The sequence below is a fragment of the Notothenia rossii genome (assembly GCF_949606895.1).
Source record: "Notothenia rossii genome assembly, chromosome: 2".
Classification (NCBI taxonomy): domain Eukaryota; kingdom Metazoa; phylum Chordata; class Actinopteri; order Perciformes; family Nototheniidae; genus Notothenia; species Notothenia rossii.
Window position 1 is genome coordinate 46733619 of NC_136904.1, and position 17622 is coordinate 46751240.

General features: G+C 41.4%; 1 protein-coding gene across 1 annotated transcript; it reads right to left on the bottom strand.

The window, feature by feature from the left end:
* Positions 1-2361: 2361 nt before the first annotated feature.
* uqcrfs1 (ubiquinol-cytochrome c reductase, Rieske iron-sulfur polypeptide 1) lies at positions 2362-12414 on the bottom strand. The gene is made up of 2 exons (XM_079663517.1): positions 12145-12414; positions 2362-3407 (listed from the first exon to the last, which is right to left on the bottom strand). The coding sequence occupies exons 1-2, from the start codon at positions 12353-12355 to the stop codon at positions 2797-2799; spliced, it is 822 nt and encodes a 273-aa protein (XP_079519643.1). The 5' UTR covers positions 12356-12414; the 3' UTR covers positions 2362-2796.
* Positions 12415-17622: the final 5208 nt, after the last annotated feature.

The following is a 17622-nucleotide window of genomic DNA, read 5'->3' on the forward strand; positions in this document are numbered from 1 at the left end:
TCTCCACAGATCATCTTGAAGGCTTCGGAATCCCCCCCATTGTAGTTAAAAAACTGTAAAAACTTGGGCCCCTAAACAGCATCTTGCATAGGGCCCCCAAAAAGCTAGAAACGGCCCTGCAAAGACCTGTCTATGCTGCCCCAGAACGCCTCGTTGGAGATTTCTCATTTTCCATTGTTTACTTCCTGGGTTCTGTGACGTGTGAACACCCAAATCAACAACAAATGACCGGATTGGCCCAAATGGACCAATCCGCGGAGCACCTCACACACCAGGATCCCTTGGCAAACAGGGAGTCCCCATTGACATAGAGCTCCTCCCTGAACGATGGTAATAGACGAGTTGGTATCGCGGAGAAATGCTCTCCGCAGACCCATTCTCACAGCGTTATAAACCTTTTACTTACTCAATGTCAAGCCACACTTATTGTTTTTACTTCGGCTGTGAGTGTTTGTGTGTGCTCAGGTGTGAGTTTCGCTGTGTCTCACTGTATCGCCGACCCGGAAACCTGTCCGCTCCTCGCAGCAGCGAGCCTCGCAACGTCCCGACCAATCAGAGCACACTGGGCTCACAAGCCGTTTAGGACAGAGAGTGAATACCTGGTGAATACACATACTATACAGAGATGCTGTATGAGAAACCAATGTGATTTTGGAAAATTGCACAATCTATTCTAGTAGACCTCAACAATGGAAATATGATTAGTAGAAATGGCCATGACATGTGACCTTTAAGTAAAAGCATTTTATTTATTTATTTATTTTCTACTTGTTTTTATTTTCATTGGATTTGATATTGAGGTAATCCAAAAGTAACAAACTAATCAGGTTACATGTGATATTCAGATTAGGTTTCTGATTACATTTTTTTGACATGTAACTAGTTATTGTAATGGATTACATTTTTAAAGTAACACTCCCAACCCTGTGTTGGAGATAACTTACTTTGGGGGGCAGCTGTGAACTGAAGGTGAAAAAGTTGCTAGAAATTAGTGTTATTGTGTCACAGTCCAACACTGTGTTCAGAGCCTGCTAAGGGAACCCTCTTGTGTGTTTGTGTGTGTGTGTGTGTGTGTGTGTCATGTGTAGTGAATCAGCAAAGGTACACCTGTAGATATAAATGATGAAGGACATGATTGCGTTTGCAGAGCCACGATGCCTCTATCATGTGTGCTTCACTCTGGGGATGGTGCTGATCCTGACTGGCAGCATTAGTAGGACTACTTCACCAATCAGCAGCTGCTTGTGTTGAGCATGAAAAGGGTCCCACTGCAGAGAAAGGCAGAGAGAAGATAAACTTCTATTAGGCTTCATTGTGCTGTTGTGAAATATCTATTCCCACCTCAAAGCCATGCAGGCTCCTCCAACTGAGCTCTCCTTTTCATCTCAATGTGCAGCGCTGTGGGAGGCCCGGGCTCAGAACTGCAGCTGTTACCTGAAAGGGACGCCCTCCATTAGCTGCATCTAATCGAGCGCTTTCACATTACAAACATGTACAGCTCACGCACACACACAGATGTTGACATGATGCGGCAGTGGAACTCAAACACTTCTCTCTCTGGAATCCCCTTATGTTCGTTTTCCGTACAGCTGCTTTTACATGGCGCTTTTATCCAAAGCAACTCACAATAAGTGCAATCAACCATGACGATACGAACTCAGAACAGAAATAATCATGCAAATAAACCTTTCTAAAGTGTTACTTTTCATTAAATGACCACGGTGCAGGTGCACGTCCACCATTTTGGAGCCAGGATAGCAAACAGTTCGGTCTAAATGGAGGGGTACCAGGGTACTCATTTATAAAACTTTGTGTAGGATTCACATTAAAATCTTTTGGAAGGGTGAAACACAGGAAGTTCTGACACAAAGTATTTCAATACTATAAATAGTCTGCGAAAAGCCTCACATTAGTACTCATTTAGACTTACTGCATGAAAGCGATCTTAAGTGACGTCGACAAAACTGCTGAAAAATAAATGTCACACAGTGTAATATAGATGTTCTTGTTTGGGAGGTGGAGACAAATTAATAATATTGTATAATGTCAGCGGGCCTTACAGTGTCAGCATGTGGGCCCAATGTGGAAATGATAACCAAATGCTTTCAAGTAGTGTTTGCAATTATGTATAAAAACAATTGGGACTTTCAATTTATAAGAAATGTACATAGGATATAACCATGTCCTGGATGTGAGTTAGGCCTGTCCCAGTGTCTTTAGGCGGATATGCTGATGATAGTCAGTGACAGTCTTAAAACATCCTGAGACACCACCCACCTGTAACTCAAAGCAGCCATACCCCCAATTGAATATTTGAATATATTGCCACAAAAGAACCAATAATTGAGCACCAACAATGAATCAATCTCTGTACAGTACAAGTACCCTTTATTTTAACCCAAGTTGGTTGATGCAATAACAAGACTCACACAATTTCTACATAACAGGACTTTAAATGAAACAGTTCCTGTCTCTACACCATGAACCACCAGACTCCTGCGCTAGTATGCGATGGCAATCAGTAGATATAACTTGTGACTATTTTAAGCAAGGTTATCATTTCAAGCAAGACAATGTTAAACACTGAACACATGGTGTCAAATAAAATAGAAATCTTTATTAAACAGACCTGAACACAACATCTGTTCTTTTCTAATTAGATGGACTATAACTTAAGAGGCAGGCGTTTCTTATTTCATGTCCTCATGACATTCACTGGCGAGCACAGCAGGAAGGATAGCATCTTCTCAGTGTTCACCTGTGACTCAAACACCATATTTAAGGGAGGAATGTTATTTATCCAACGACCACATTGTCGTCGTCTGCAAACTCATAGTATGGAACCTCCAGGTTCAGGGGGGCGGGGCCTTTCCTGATGCGACCTGAGGCATCGTAGTGAGAGCCGTGGCACGGGCAGTAGTAACCTCCGTAGTCGCCAGCATTTGCGATGGGCACACAGCCCAGATGTGTGCACACCCCGAGGACGATGACCCATTTGGGGTTGAGTACCCTGTCCTTGTCGTGCTGAGGGTCTCGCAGGTCTGCCACGTTCACCTCGGCTTCGGCGGCGATCTCCTTTTCTGTGCGGTGACGGACGAAGAGTGGCTTGCCTCTCCACTTGAAGGTCATGTTCTTGCCCTCGGGGATGTCGCTCAGCTTCACTTCAATCTTGGACAGGGCCAGGACGTCAGCAGAGGCGCTCATTGAAGACACAAACTGACTGACCACTGTCTTGGCAGCGTAGACCCCCACTACGGTTGAGGCGCCGGTGACAAGGTACGAGAAGGTTCTCCTGGACTCACCGCTCTCCTGGGAGGACTTGCCTGGGTCCTGCACCTCTGGACGCCTATAGTCAGTGAAGTCCGGTACCCTGACATCTGTGTGGGCAAATCGGACTCCTGCACAGCCTGTAGACAAAAACAAACAGCTCATCAGTTATGGCGCATTTCCACTGCAGCGCGTAGCACGGTTTAAGCGTGCCGTGCCAAACCCAGCCCGTTTTTTGTTGCGTTTCCACTAGGGGTAGTTCTGGCTAACGGGTACTTTTTCACAGTTTTTCTGGCTCTCCAAAATCCAGGTTCTTTCCGGGCCAACAACCGGGCTGAATATGCTAGCTAGTTAGACCCTCCAGAAAAACGCGGGCCAAAATCCTTAATTATGCGGGCTAAAATCCTTGATTATGCGGGCTAAAATCCTTGATTATGCGATAAAAATGCGGGGTTTTTTATGTGATTTTATGCGGGAAAATTGCGTAATATGCGGAAAGTTGCGAAATATGCGAACAGTTGTGAAATATGTGGGAAACGGAAAAAAGACACACACACACACACACACACACACACACACACACACACACACACACACACACACACACACACACACACACACACACACACACACACACACACACACACACACACACACACACACACACACACACACACCATTTACTCGTTCGTTATCTGACCAGCTTCAATATTGTAGGCTACTCACCTCGTTTCTTGCAACCCTCGGGTTTTGGAGGTTGAAGCCTCTGTGAGCGTGAGTTGCTTGGCTTTTTTGTCCGCAGCAGAAACCATTTTTGAATGTTTGAGCGAATCGAAGTGGGTATTCACAGTCGATTTCCTTTTATGCTCCAACACACAGTTGCACGGGGTACAGAACAGTTTCCCCCCACTTTCGTGCAAGACATTGGGGTACTGCTTTGCCCGGTCTTTAGCTGAAATGTTCGTGGGTAAATGTGATGGATTTGATTTGTTCATCTTGGTGTGTGAATTCCACACCTTCACACGAAGGTGTTTGCCTTCTGTGATGCGCGGGCTGATGAAGTTGCGTCATCATCACTACTCGTCAAGACGAGTTAACTTTTTTATTTTTTTTCTCAACTTTGTGTGGAAAAATGCGGGGATTATGCGGCCTTTTGATAAATATGCGGAATTTAAAAAATCTGCGGCATTTTGCTGATTATGCGGGAAATTCTGCGATCGCAGAATCGCGTTTTTCTGGAGGGTCTAGTTAGTAAGAGAATCGCTGGCAAGGGGGCTACAACTACAACATGAACATATTTTACCGTGATTTAATTGTAATACACGTTTCAAAATGATGCCGAAGTAACAACATACTGATACCGGTTAGTAAAAACCATGAATTAATGCTTTGACAAGTCTGCAGACAAGACAGCAGGTGAACAACCTTTTAAAATGCGTTTTTTCTGAATGGAGATTGGTTAAGCTAACGTATATACTCCGACCGTCCACACTCACAACAACAGCCTACAGACATAAATAAACCAGCGACTGTATTCACCATGACACAGACAGTCTGTGGCTTGTACTTGTTTAAAGAGCAACTTGCAGGTTAGACACACCAGTGAATACATGTGTAGGAAAATGATGTATACACTAGATTTTCAAAAAAATACACACTACAGTGACATCTGGCATCGTTTTTGTAAGACATTTTTACTTCCGCATAAAAAAAAGCCTCCCCACGTGACCTCCCGCGTGTGACGTCACATGGGGGAGAGCGGCCGGTCTAACGTGTGAATAAACATGGATCACAATGCTAGTTTTGACACAGAAGAGGTTGAAAATATATATTCGAATGCATATGATTATAATTATGAGCCTGCTAGGCATCCAAGAGACCAGGAGCAGCCAATGATTAGAAGAAATAACGGCCATTGGCGAGAAATGGAGCTGTGGTGTGAGAAGAACAAGTGTAGAACAGGGCAGCTGTCTTGGTGAGTGACCAGCGTTAGCTACAGTTAATGTTAGCTAACGTCAGTCACATCACAACATTGTAAAGTTAGCAATCATATATCAGGCTATAACTAAAGTAGTATTGATCATACAGTAATGTTACTGGCAGGACTGTTGATACTGATCCATAACAGAAACTAATGCGCAAGTATCAGCCGTATCTTGCGTTACCTAATGCAACTCCACACTATTTCTTACGGTGCTGTGTACCGGAGGGGAGAGAGAGAGAAGAGCGAAGGGGGGGCTGATAAACGTTTTGTTTGATAGGCTTCAGCTGTGGAGAGTATGTGCTGCAGGGAGGTGGATGCACCTTGCACAACGCACCCAGGAACGAACGCTAGCTCCGGTCCTTTTCCTGTTAGGGAAACTGTGGACTCGATGTCCTGACAGGCTGGAGTTTGTGAAACCTGCACAAACACAAGCTCACCATGATTAAAAATGTTGAAATGCAATGCAAAATTACCAAAACAATACCAGCTCACTAAATCACAACCGCTCAAACCAACTACAAACTACTACCGCGGATTGGGCAGAGAACGAGTCCGAGAAAGTTGTTCCCCCATGTGACGTAATATGACGCGTTTGACGTAAAAAAAAAAAGCAGTTTTTAGTAGCAGAGCTCAAAATGGCTCCTTTCCCTCTGAATTCCTGCCCTTATGTCTTGTAAAACATATCAAATCCTGCATTAACTTTTTTTTTTTTTTTCAGGCAAGGTTAAGCATTAGGGATGTAACGATACCAAAAACTCACGGTACGATAATATCGCGATAACAAGTCCACGGTACGGTATTTATCGTGATATTGAATAATAAAGGGGAGAGAAAAAAATTCATAATTTTTTTTTTCAATAAAACATTTTTTTACAAGGACATTTAATAATCAGACCCTGCAATAAAATAAATCAAGTTTCACTTTAGTTTTTCAAGTAACTCAACTCAAACTCACTAGTCGCTCACTCAGCATCATCAGACAGGTTTTTAGGAATATGAGAATGTCCACATTTCCAGGTATTTATAAGCTGGGATGTTAGGGCATTTACAAAATCCCCTGCTCTGGAAAAAACTCTCTCGCTTGGTACTGATGTTGCTGGGACACCAGTGGTCGCGTTAACCGAATATTTTATTTAACAATGACGGAAAAATCTGAAAGCAGATTAGAACAAACTCGGAACAGCGCCAACGTTTCCCCGCAGCCAGGCTCTGGTGTTATGCCGTGTTATGCATGCCTTCCAAAAAGAAATGATATAGTTTCCAAACCGTACTTTGCCATACAGATCAATACATGTCTGGGAGGTTTTGCTTTACGCTGTGCGCGTCCCGCGAGGTGCATGCACACACGGCATAACACCGCCCCCCCGCCCCGTTGACAGTTCACGAGCATGCTCTATCGTGAACTGTTCAGACCCGACGGGTAATAAGGGATTATGACGGATATTTTACGATCCTGTCTGTCAAAATGACGGACAGCGAAAAAGTCTAACGCCAGGCTTATTGACAGGGCGAGATATAAATATATGGTTGGTACTTGTCAATGTCTCTAGGTGTGTAAATGTAGCCCTGTAAATACGATGTCCTTTTGTGTTATCTGTTGTTTTATTTTCATGTTGTAACCTACTTGTTGCCATATTGGACAGGTCTCTCTTGAAAAAGAGATCGATGATCTCAATGGGACCACCTGGTTAAATAAAGGTTTAAAAAAAAAAAAAGTGTTTAAAAAATGTAAAATCTTTTTTTTTTTAAATCACGGTAGATTTTGTCAGTCTCACGACGGTATTGGGAAGTTTATTTAACGCGATACCGCGATATTCGGTATATCGTTACTTCCCTATTAAGCATAAATCTAGAAGAAAAAAAAACTGCAAGTTGCTCTTTAATTTTTGTCTAGTTTCTGAACAGATATGAGGAGCTGTGAGCTCTGAGGGCTAACAGCTCAGCCAACAGACATTGGCTGATGTTGTTCTTGTGTTTCGCATTGAAGATGACGTCACGGCTCCGCCTACACTGCGTTACTATAGTTACTACCCCAGTTCCTAAACTGTAATGGAAACGCAGCATAAAGTGAGCCTGGCCTACCAAGGCCTAACTATAACGTACGAGGACATGCAGTGGAAATGCGCCATTAGAATGCTTAGGTCAGAAAACATTAATGGTGCAAGATAGTGATGACAGAAAGTGAAAGGCAACACAAGATTTGACAGCCTAAAACATTTGTAAGCATCTAAAATGGAAAACCTTGAATAAATATTGACTATACAATCAATGTATAGTCAGCATCTTAAATATTTCTAGTGTTCACTTAAGATGTGACTAAGCCACATGATGTGAAAACTCTGTAATAAATAAAAGTTTATTCCGATTATAAAAAAAAGTATTTAATCGAATTTACCATTCACATCAAATATTCATCCAAACTATATTTTAGACCAAACGAATCAAGAAAATTGTCAGATTAAAACACACACACACACACACACACACACACACACACACACACACACACACACACACACACACACACACACACACACACACACACACACACACACACACACACACACACACACACACACACACACACACACACACACACACACACACACACACACACACACACACACACACACACACACACACACACACACACACACACACACACACACACACACACACACACACACACACACACACACACACACACACACACACACACACTTTGATGTTAGTATAAACCGCAAATGTTATCTTATCAGCACACAGACATGTGGCACTGCAACATTAAGAAATTATTATTTATAAATACGCATTTAAATCTGGCTGCTTTACAATAGAAGCCTGGGGGTAAATGCCTTGTGGAAAGCTTGAATTGTCTAAGCCAGCCTTTCCAAAACTCAGGGTCGCGACCGGACCCGTTTTGATTGGGTCGCCAGTTAAATGCATTGCTACATACACAGCGTCAGAGCTGATGGCTGCGTTGCAAATACAATTTTTTTATAATTGTTGTATTTTATTTTGTATTTTGAAAAGGAAATTATGCAATATAGCATTGTATATTGAATGATTTAATTTTCTAAATACAAATAAACTAAAAATAAAATATTGTATTTGTATCAGCTCTGACGCATCTGTTTATTGTCTGTTGATTAATCCCGATCGTACATGATGGCAAAAAGACGATACAAAGAGGAGTTTTTAAACGTTGGCTTCACAAAAGCTGTTAGAAATGGAGAGGAGCGGCCTCAGTGTGTTTTATGTGGAGAGGTGCTCAGTAACGAAAGCTTGAAAATGAATAAATTGGACCGGCATCTCCAAACAAAACTAGGGGTGCACCGAATGGGAAATTCTTGGCCGAAAATGATTAATATAAATATATATATATATATATATATATATAAAATGTATACATTTTTTACCAATGTTGTTCAGCTACCTGATTATGGAAAAATACATGATTATGGCAAAACTTAACTTAAATAGTAATCACTATTATCGGTCCATAAAACATTTATTCAGCACTTTTGAATGCATACAGTACATTAATTCCAAGTCAAGTGCATTTTCTTTTCTCTGTAGGATAACTACAACAAAGTGCATTCAGAACAAAGCCAAGTTGCTTTAAAACTGCATAAACATCTAGGCCAGTAGGCCTACAAGAAAATAGTGTAAATAAAGACTGTAACAGCCAGGCCTTCAACAACAACAAATGCACCTATAAGTGCATGCATACAAATGTGCAGACTGGATAAATCCACATGAATGTAACTATTTACAAATGAAATTACAATTGAATTTCAAGAATCTGTAAATAAGGCTGTCTGTCCTCATAAGCAAAGTAGTAAACATTGTATAAAGATACATAAAGTGAAAACTGGATACAAAATCCACAATCAATTACAAATTAAATTACAATTTCAAGAATCTGCAAATAAGGTGGTCTGTCCTCATGAGCAATGTAAACAACATTGTATCATTTCGATACCGAAAGTACAATATATTGAACACTGTGCTGCTGTCATTTCCCCCTAATGATAACCTGAGATGGTGAATTATAACTCACAATGAAAATTGTTCAGGAAAGTGGGTATAGAGTAGACATGTAGAACTAGATAAGCTTATGATAAGAACAGTAGCTTCTCTGATTTATCAGCCATAAGTCTGTTCCTCTTCTCATCAAGCACATGAGAGGCAGCGCTGAACAGTCTCTCGCTGTCAGTGCTTGTGATTTGATCTTACTCCGCATATTTGTCCGGGTGTTTTGATTTCAAGTGGTGGAGTAATCCCGAAGTGGTGAAAGTCTTTGCAGTTACACCCCCTCGAGAAATGTCAGCTGAACACGTTTTACAAATCGCAATCCGCGCCTCTGTCTCTGATATTTTTAAATATCTCCAAGCGCCAGACATGTTGGCTGTAAGCCAGCCGCGAGCATGGTCGCGTGCCGTGCTTGTCGCCGCGTTTTGATTACGTCATCACAACAACACGTTACCTTACCAACGTAACCCTGTTCCCTGACATTTCGGTGGCCGAAAGGGCCTTTTTAACCATTTTCGACCGATAATTTTCAGCGGACGAATATTCGGTGCATCCCTAAACAAAACATCCTCTGCATCGGGACAAATCGAAGGATTTTTTCATCTGCAAAGAAGAGTCTTTCAAGAAGCAGTGTTTTGACGGCGGAAAAGTAAGTCACTCATTTTAATCATTCGATTTGTGTGTTTGTGAGTTTGTCAGGGTCTGTTGTGAAATTGTTTCGTTAATGCAAAGTTGGATGAAATGCAGACTGAGCCCCGGAGCGGACCGCCAGCTGCGCGCTCCCGCGAGTCCACTACATTCTGCACCGGCACAGAGCGGTGTTTCAACTTTTACTAGCCTGAAATGTTTTTATAACGGACCGGGAGAAAAACAGAGAAACAATAACCACAGGAAGATTAGAGGGAAAGTGACAGGCAGTATGAGAAGGAAAGCGAGAGAAAGTATCAGCCGCACGGACGTGACTGCTGCAGTGTGATGCAATTAGGAATACATATGGGGGTTATTCCCTATCTTTATTCAAGAGCGTGGTCTTTAAATCTGAGAGCATACTTTATTGATTTCACGTTCAGAATATGTATTTCTTTCCCTCAAACCCTGTCCTCACACTCAAATAGTGCCTGCTTGCGCTTAGATTTGCTCTGCTTCTGCTCAAACTGTACGCTTGCACTCAGATATATTTCTGCTCACAGATTTCCTGTGTTCCAGCTTAAAACCTTCTCCTCGCACTCAGGCTGTTTCTGTGCGCTCGTGAAATGTCTGCTCTTGAGATTTCTTCTGTGCGCGCTTGGATCTTTTGTGCGACAACCCTGTCAAAACCCCTCCGTGGGGATTCCCCACAGTATTGAGTATGTAAGTCGCTTTGGATAAAAGCGTCTAACAAGTAACATGTAATGTAATGCGCTATAAATGCGGTTGCCAGGTCCACATTGGGTATATAGCGTACGCCGGCTGGTGTTAAAAATCACCCAATAACCCAGAAATGTTAATGATAATATCTTCTGTTATTTTCAGGCATTCAAAGGGAACAGAGGGGCACTGAGGGCATCCTATCAAGTCAGCCTCCACAAAAAAAAAGTTAATCATTTGCCAAGTGTTGGAGTTTCTTTGTCTCTCAGAGTGTTTTAAAACAGCTCTGTTCATTTAAAAGTGTTTAAAAAATGTGTGTACATAGTTTTTGATCTAGTGACAAAGTTAATGTTGCACTTCTGATAATTTAAATTTGGTTTCACCTGTGATGTACTGTATACACTTGACTGCACTTCAGTTAGCGTTTTGTCCCTTTCTGTTTACAACATGTTTGTTCTTTGTTCATTTAAAATAGTTTAAAATGGTGTGTACATATTTTTTGAACTAGCTACAAACTTAATATTGCACTTTTGATAATTGTATAATTTAAATTTGATTTTGACAGTATACTTGACTGCACGTCCCATGTTTCGTCTTTCTGCTTTGATCCTTATTTTTTCTGAGCAAGCTCAAAGGGAAGGTTGTTATGGTGAGAAACCTAATTGCTGCGATGCACTTTTATAATTAAATACATATTTTCATTTACATTTTAAATTCATGGTGTGTTACATTCTTTGTTTATAACAGTAGATATTATGGAAAATCATGACATTTTTTGAGCTTGGGTCCCTTAGGACCACAACATTTCTGTTTTGGGTCTCATGCTGAAAAGGTTTAGGAAGCCTTGGTCTAAGCAGCTGAACAGCGTGTGAGCCACATAACACAGACTAAGAATAGAGCATATCTTGAAGAGTCAACAGAGGAACATATAACTACACGAAGGACATAAGAAAGGGCACAGACCACAGTAAAATATTCTCTGGATATAGACATGACAATAGTGAAAGTAACAAAGAAATATATCAATGTTAAAATCATTATTCAGCTTTGACCATCTTACTCGGACTACAACATTATTGTTATATTTTACAAAACAAGTCACTGTGGTGATCCGGGGACACCGGAAGTAGTTAACGGAACAACAGCTAACGTCTTTGAAGCGACTAACGTTACCGTTACTATATCAGGTTGATACGGGCAGATTGTCCAAACCACACACTTTATGTTTTGGTCCACAAATCGGCGGTCAGTCTTAAACAGGAGTAAAGGAAAAGCCACTCAAAGTTGACCTACGCTGCTCGTTAGCCACCTAGGCTAACAGGATGCTAGCCTGCGGCGAATAGTAGCTTAGCCAGTAGTTATGGCCGGCTAACTGGCTGGCCCTGTTAACGGTGTTAAATAGGACATAACCTCCCTTTGCAGCACATGGCTCTTGTCATTAGCTTCCCATTCACACGGTAAAACAACGGAAGGTTGACATAGTCAGCCAACGCTAGCAGTCAATGACTTACCATTGATGCTAACAGTCACAGCAGGGCCCGTCTTAGGGCTTTGGCCGCTGAGCGATTCGCGGCACAGGAACTGTTTTTTCGGGTCTAACAAAATATTTTCTCCCTTTACCACGACCCCGGGTACCAGAGCTTTTAGAGGACCAGCAACAGCAACAGCTGTTGCCTGCATGTAAGGAGAAAATGCCCCTGACCGGGCAGCAAGAGACATCATGTCTGCGCCAAACTGCTGCTGACCTTGTGACGGGTTGACTGTGAATCCAAAGACGTCACCTGACCAAGAGCAGTGACGTCGTACGTAATGATACGTAATCGGGACCATAATTGTTTTTCTAAATGCCCTTTTTCTAACAAAATACTAATTAATTAAATTAATACAAAGTGTATAGGTGAAATGGAAAAAATATTTTGTTATTATTATTCATAGATCTAATTGTTTTCAATCCATTTAATTTTTCAATAAAGTTATCTCTATTATAAGAAGTATGTGGACAAACTGGCTCCAATATTAACGACTGTAAATGAAGAATCTTTATCCCTGGGGAAAATTCCAGAAACATTAAATGAATCTCTGATTTTTATAATTATTAAAAAGGATAAAGACCCCACTGAACCAGGAAGCTATGGGCCTATTAGTTTGATTAATTTGGATTGCAAAATTCTGACGAAGGTTCTTGCTATGACGCTGGAAAGCATTCTGCCACACTTAATACACTCAGACCAGGTAGGATTCATTAAGGGAAGATCATCCACAGACAACAGCCTCATCCCAATACCCCTCCTCGACTCCTCTCTTCCCCTCCTCCGGGACTTGACCCGGAAATCGATCAAGACACGCCATTTTGAAGGACGTCCCAATAGAGAACCGCAGTGACGCGTCATAAAACCCGGAAGTAAGTTAGCATTTTTAGCACTTCCGGTTCCTTCGTCAAAAAGCAATGCATTTTTTCCATAGGGTTTTGGAAAATAGCTCGAAATAAGGTCTGTGGTTGACACAAATGTAAGAGATAAATCACGTTTTGTTCTACGACATCAAATACATCAGCAGTGACCCCACTGGTGATTTTTGAAGAGTTTACGTGTCTGAAAAACGATGGTTGTTACCGAGTGGCTGAATAGGACTACAGAAATTGTCGAGGCCATTGTACGTCATTACGCCGAACACGTAAACACTCCCGCTAAGTTTGTTTTCCCCTGTGTTCTGCTTGAAAGCAAGTACCTGCCTATCTTTAGTATCTGTATATTTATATCTGACCATTATAATCTGTATTTTTGAAATTGTCGTTTTTAACACCGTAGTTTTACAAATGATAGAATAATTAATTACCAGTGTTTTCCAATTTTACTCGGCAGTTCGTTTCGTTAGCTAACGTTAGCTAAAGCTAGCGCTACTAGTTAGCTACGCAATGGTTTGTTCCTTTGCTCCGGGTTGCAGCCACAGGTCTTCGCATGAAACGTGCTTGTTCTATCGTTTCCCGGCCAATGTTTTCCAAAGGAGACGTGCCATGAGGTAAGCTGACGTTACATTTTTGTCCATGTCACGGTGAAATGTAAATGATGGGTAGTGACTGTATCGCCGTTTTAGAGATGGCACTGCTGAAAAGACCGCAACATAAGTAAAGATAATGAATACATCCTATTAAAACCTGTGTGGCTTATATGATAAGTCTAATTAGTGCAAGCAGCATAACGTTTCACCATGTAACTAAAGATTGTAGTCAGGGAAATCAGTTTGACATATTGAACTAATAACAAATCACCTCTGGCTGGCATTGAACTCTCTGCTCCATAGCTTCTCTTGGACGTAAATTCACATGTACATTTTACATTTATATTCAATTTAATATTCCATCCCTCACATACTTTTGTATATATAATAACTTATATTTTGTTTTTCTTGTTATGCTGCTGCAACACAAACATTTCCCAAATTGGGATCAATACAGTAATATCTTATCTTAATTGATTAAGAAATATAACTATTATAATTAGTGTAGCAGCTGACACCTATTTTCAATATGGATTAATCTACCATTTATTTCTTTAGTTCAATTTTGATCTATAAAAATGTGAAAATAGTGAAAATGTTCACGAGACTTATCAAAGTGCAAGGTTATATCTTTAGATGCTTTCTTTTAGCCTATGTACTGTATGTCTTAATGTTCTTACAGTATATGTGACGGTGTGACTTCCATGAATATAATATTTTATATCTTCCCAACAGACGAGCTGACAGGAAACCTAACACTCTAACAACCACAACATTGCAAAGGCGAGTAAATGTAAATTAAAAACAATTCACAATTGTTTTATTTCTTCTTCCTTGCAGTGAGGTGAAGCTGACCTTGCACTTGGTGCCAGTAAGGATGTTCCTCACGCAGGCTGAATGTTTCTCCTTCCTTACTGACACAGAAGCCCTTGATTTGCAATGCTTCACTAATTGTCATTTCCCTGGCTCCGTAGGGACACTTTACCTCCAGCACAGCGGAAGACCCTACCGGACCATCTGGAGATGCCACCAACGATCCTGATCCCCCAACAATCCCCCAACAATCCTGATCTGACTCATGGACCTGCATCTGGTTTGTAGTGGTGAATGCCCTGACACCCTCACATTCATTCATAGTCCCCCACTGTACAGACAAAACACCATCAAGGGCCTGTTGCGGCCCGAGCACCCTGGCAATAAAGGAAGCAGTCACACGCTTTGACCTCAGGACAGCTCCAAAGTTGCTGGCAGTCAACCTTCCTTTCCTGAACAAATGCCAGTTTGGGTTGGTTCGCTGACCAGTGGTAGCCACCTGAATTGCCCTCTGTTGCTCTTCAGACAATGCCATGCTTGCCACAATTGCCTCAGGTCCCTGATGCCCAACAGATTGGATAATTTCAGGAACAGTAAGTGTTTCCAAGCTGTAGTGTTCCTCTTCTGGCTCGGGGGAGAGAAGCCAAGAAATTCCTGAAAACCTGCCCCCGAGTCTGTCCCTCAGCCAGTCACGATCTTCGGAGGTGGGCTCTCTTGTCAGCGGGTTAAATTAGTTATTGATTTCAACAGTCACATTAAAACAGTTACTAAATCAGCTTGCTATCACCTAAAGAACATATCTAGGATTAAAAGACTAATGTCACAGCAGGATTTGGAAAAACATGTCCATGCTTTTATCTTCAGTAGACTGGACTACTGCAATGGTGTCTTCACAGGTCTCACTAAAAAATCTATCAGAAAGCTTCAGCTGATTCAGAACACCGCTGCTCGAGTCCTTACCAACACTAAGAAAGTGGATCACATCGCTCCAGTTCTGAAGTCTTTACACTGGCTTCCTGTGTGTCAAAGAATAGATTTCAAAAATACTGCTGCTGTTTATAAAGCACTGAATGGTTTAGGACCAAAATGCATTTCCGACCTCCTGCTAAATTATGAACCATCCAGATCTCTCAGGTCTTCAGGGACTGGTCAGCTTTCTGTCCCCAGAGTCAGAACTAAACATGGTAAAGCAGCGTTCAGTTATTATGCTCCAAATATCTGGAACAAACTCACAGAAACCTGCAGGTCCGCTGCAACTCTTACTACTTTTAAATCCAGGCTGAAGACTTTTCTTTTTGTCGCTGCTTTTAATTGAACTATTCATATCTTAGACTGCACTGTAACTTTTATCCATGTATTTTTTCTTTTAATGTTTATTTTATTAGCTTTTCTTTTTAATGACTGATTTTAAATGCCATTTTTTTTAATGTCTTTCATTTTTTGTAAAGCACTTTGAATTGCCTTGTGTTGAAAAGTGCTATATAAATAAACTTGCCATGCCTTGCCTAATAAAGATTTCATGTGACACATAAAATGGATTTGTTGATGGGAATTAATGTGAATAAATTAACTCTAGGTTAACGGTACTCTTGCTATCACTACTCACCGACACTATAAACCTTGTCCCTCATGCTAGCCCTGACAACACCGGTAAGCACACCTTCATCTAGGCTGCACTGTTACGTGTCCTGACTTGTGGTGGTTCTCTCCTCTATATACACTCTTCTTGTCATCTTTGTAAAACGATATCAGACTGGTAATTGACACAGCCATGACTTCTAGTTAAATTCAGTGTGGCTAAAATGAAAAGCTTTGTTAAAATATGCAAGCACGCGAAAGTCAAATTCAGCTTTATTGTCAAAAATTCTACATGTGTTATACATCCAGAAATATCGTTTCCCACAGTGTGACATGTATACATACAACCAAACAAAAAGGGCCTAGATAAACGTGGTATACAGTTTAAAATGTTAATAATATATTTAAAGTCTTCAAAGTGTAGTTTCAGTGCAAGTCAGCTGAAACGATCTTAAGTTGGCTTGACGTTGAAGTCGTGCGACCCTGCTGCTGTACTGGCTTGTAGTTCGTTTATAGCATAACGTTAGCATTTTGCTTCTGGCGACTCGATTTATGATTCAAAAATTATAAAAGTACGGTTGACATATGGAGATTATCCGGCTGAACAAAACGTGATCCCTACCTTATTTCGAGCTATTTTCCAAAATCCTATGGAGAATTTGCATTGGTTTTTGACGAAGGAACCGGAAGAAGTTTACTTCTGGGTTTAAGGACGCGTCACTGCGGCTCTCTGCTCTCTATAGCTGAAATGCACACGGAGGGGTCGAGGAGGGGTGAGGGAGGAGGGGTGCGGGAGGAGACGAAAGGGAGGATACACGCGAGCAGACTACGGAGAAGTGTTTTCACTACTCGCGTATAAAAGCCCCGCCCCCACCTTCACAGCGGGTCCATTTCAACAGAGGAAAACCGACAACTGGAAGATGAGTGGAAAAGCGTCACATAAATGTATAAGTGCTCACAGCTCCGTGGGAATTATTATGTGCAATTCATTTCTAAAAGGCTTTCACATTACTATAATTATATTTTTATTTAAATGTAGGCTATATTTTACACCAAAACGCAACACAAAAGCAGGACCAACCATCATAACCTACATTGAATTCCTTGACTAACAAGAGAAAGATTCATTCATTTAAATAAATATTTAACAACAAATGGGCCGGTTCTAAAGGGTTATTCAGTTAAGCCCGATGAGAGGGGATGTGCACATGTCATCATTACAACACCATTTTATTTAAATGTAGCCTACATTTAAATACAAATATTATTATAGTAATGTGAAAGCCTTTTAGAAATGAATTGCACATAATAATTCCCACGGAGCTGTGAGCACTTATACATTTATGTGACGCTTTTCCACTCATCTTCCAGTTGTAGGTTTTCCTCTGTTGAAATCGCCTGTGAAGATGGGGGCGGGGCTTTTATACGCGAGTAGTGAAAACACTTTCGCGTAGTCTGCTCGCGTGTATCCTCCCTTTCGTCTCCTCCCGCACCCCTCTTCCCTTACCCCTCCTCGACTCCTCCGTGTGCATTTCAGCTATTGGGACGTCCTTCAAAATGGCGTGTCTTGATCGATTTCCGGGTCAAGTCCCGGAGGAGGG

What these genes read in the sequence shown, in the direction of transcription:
- uqcrfs1 (XM_079663517.1), bottom strand. Translation starts at nt 12,355, where the DNA reads ATGATGTCTCTTGCTGCCCGGTCAGGGGCATTTTCTCCTTACATGCAG. An exon ending in TGTGACTGTTAGCATCAATG is followed by an intron (nt 3,408 to 12,144) that starts GTAAGTCATTGA and finishes TTTTGTCTACAG; the next exon opens with GCTGTGCAGGAGTCCGATTT.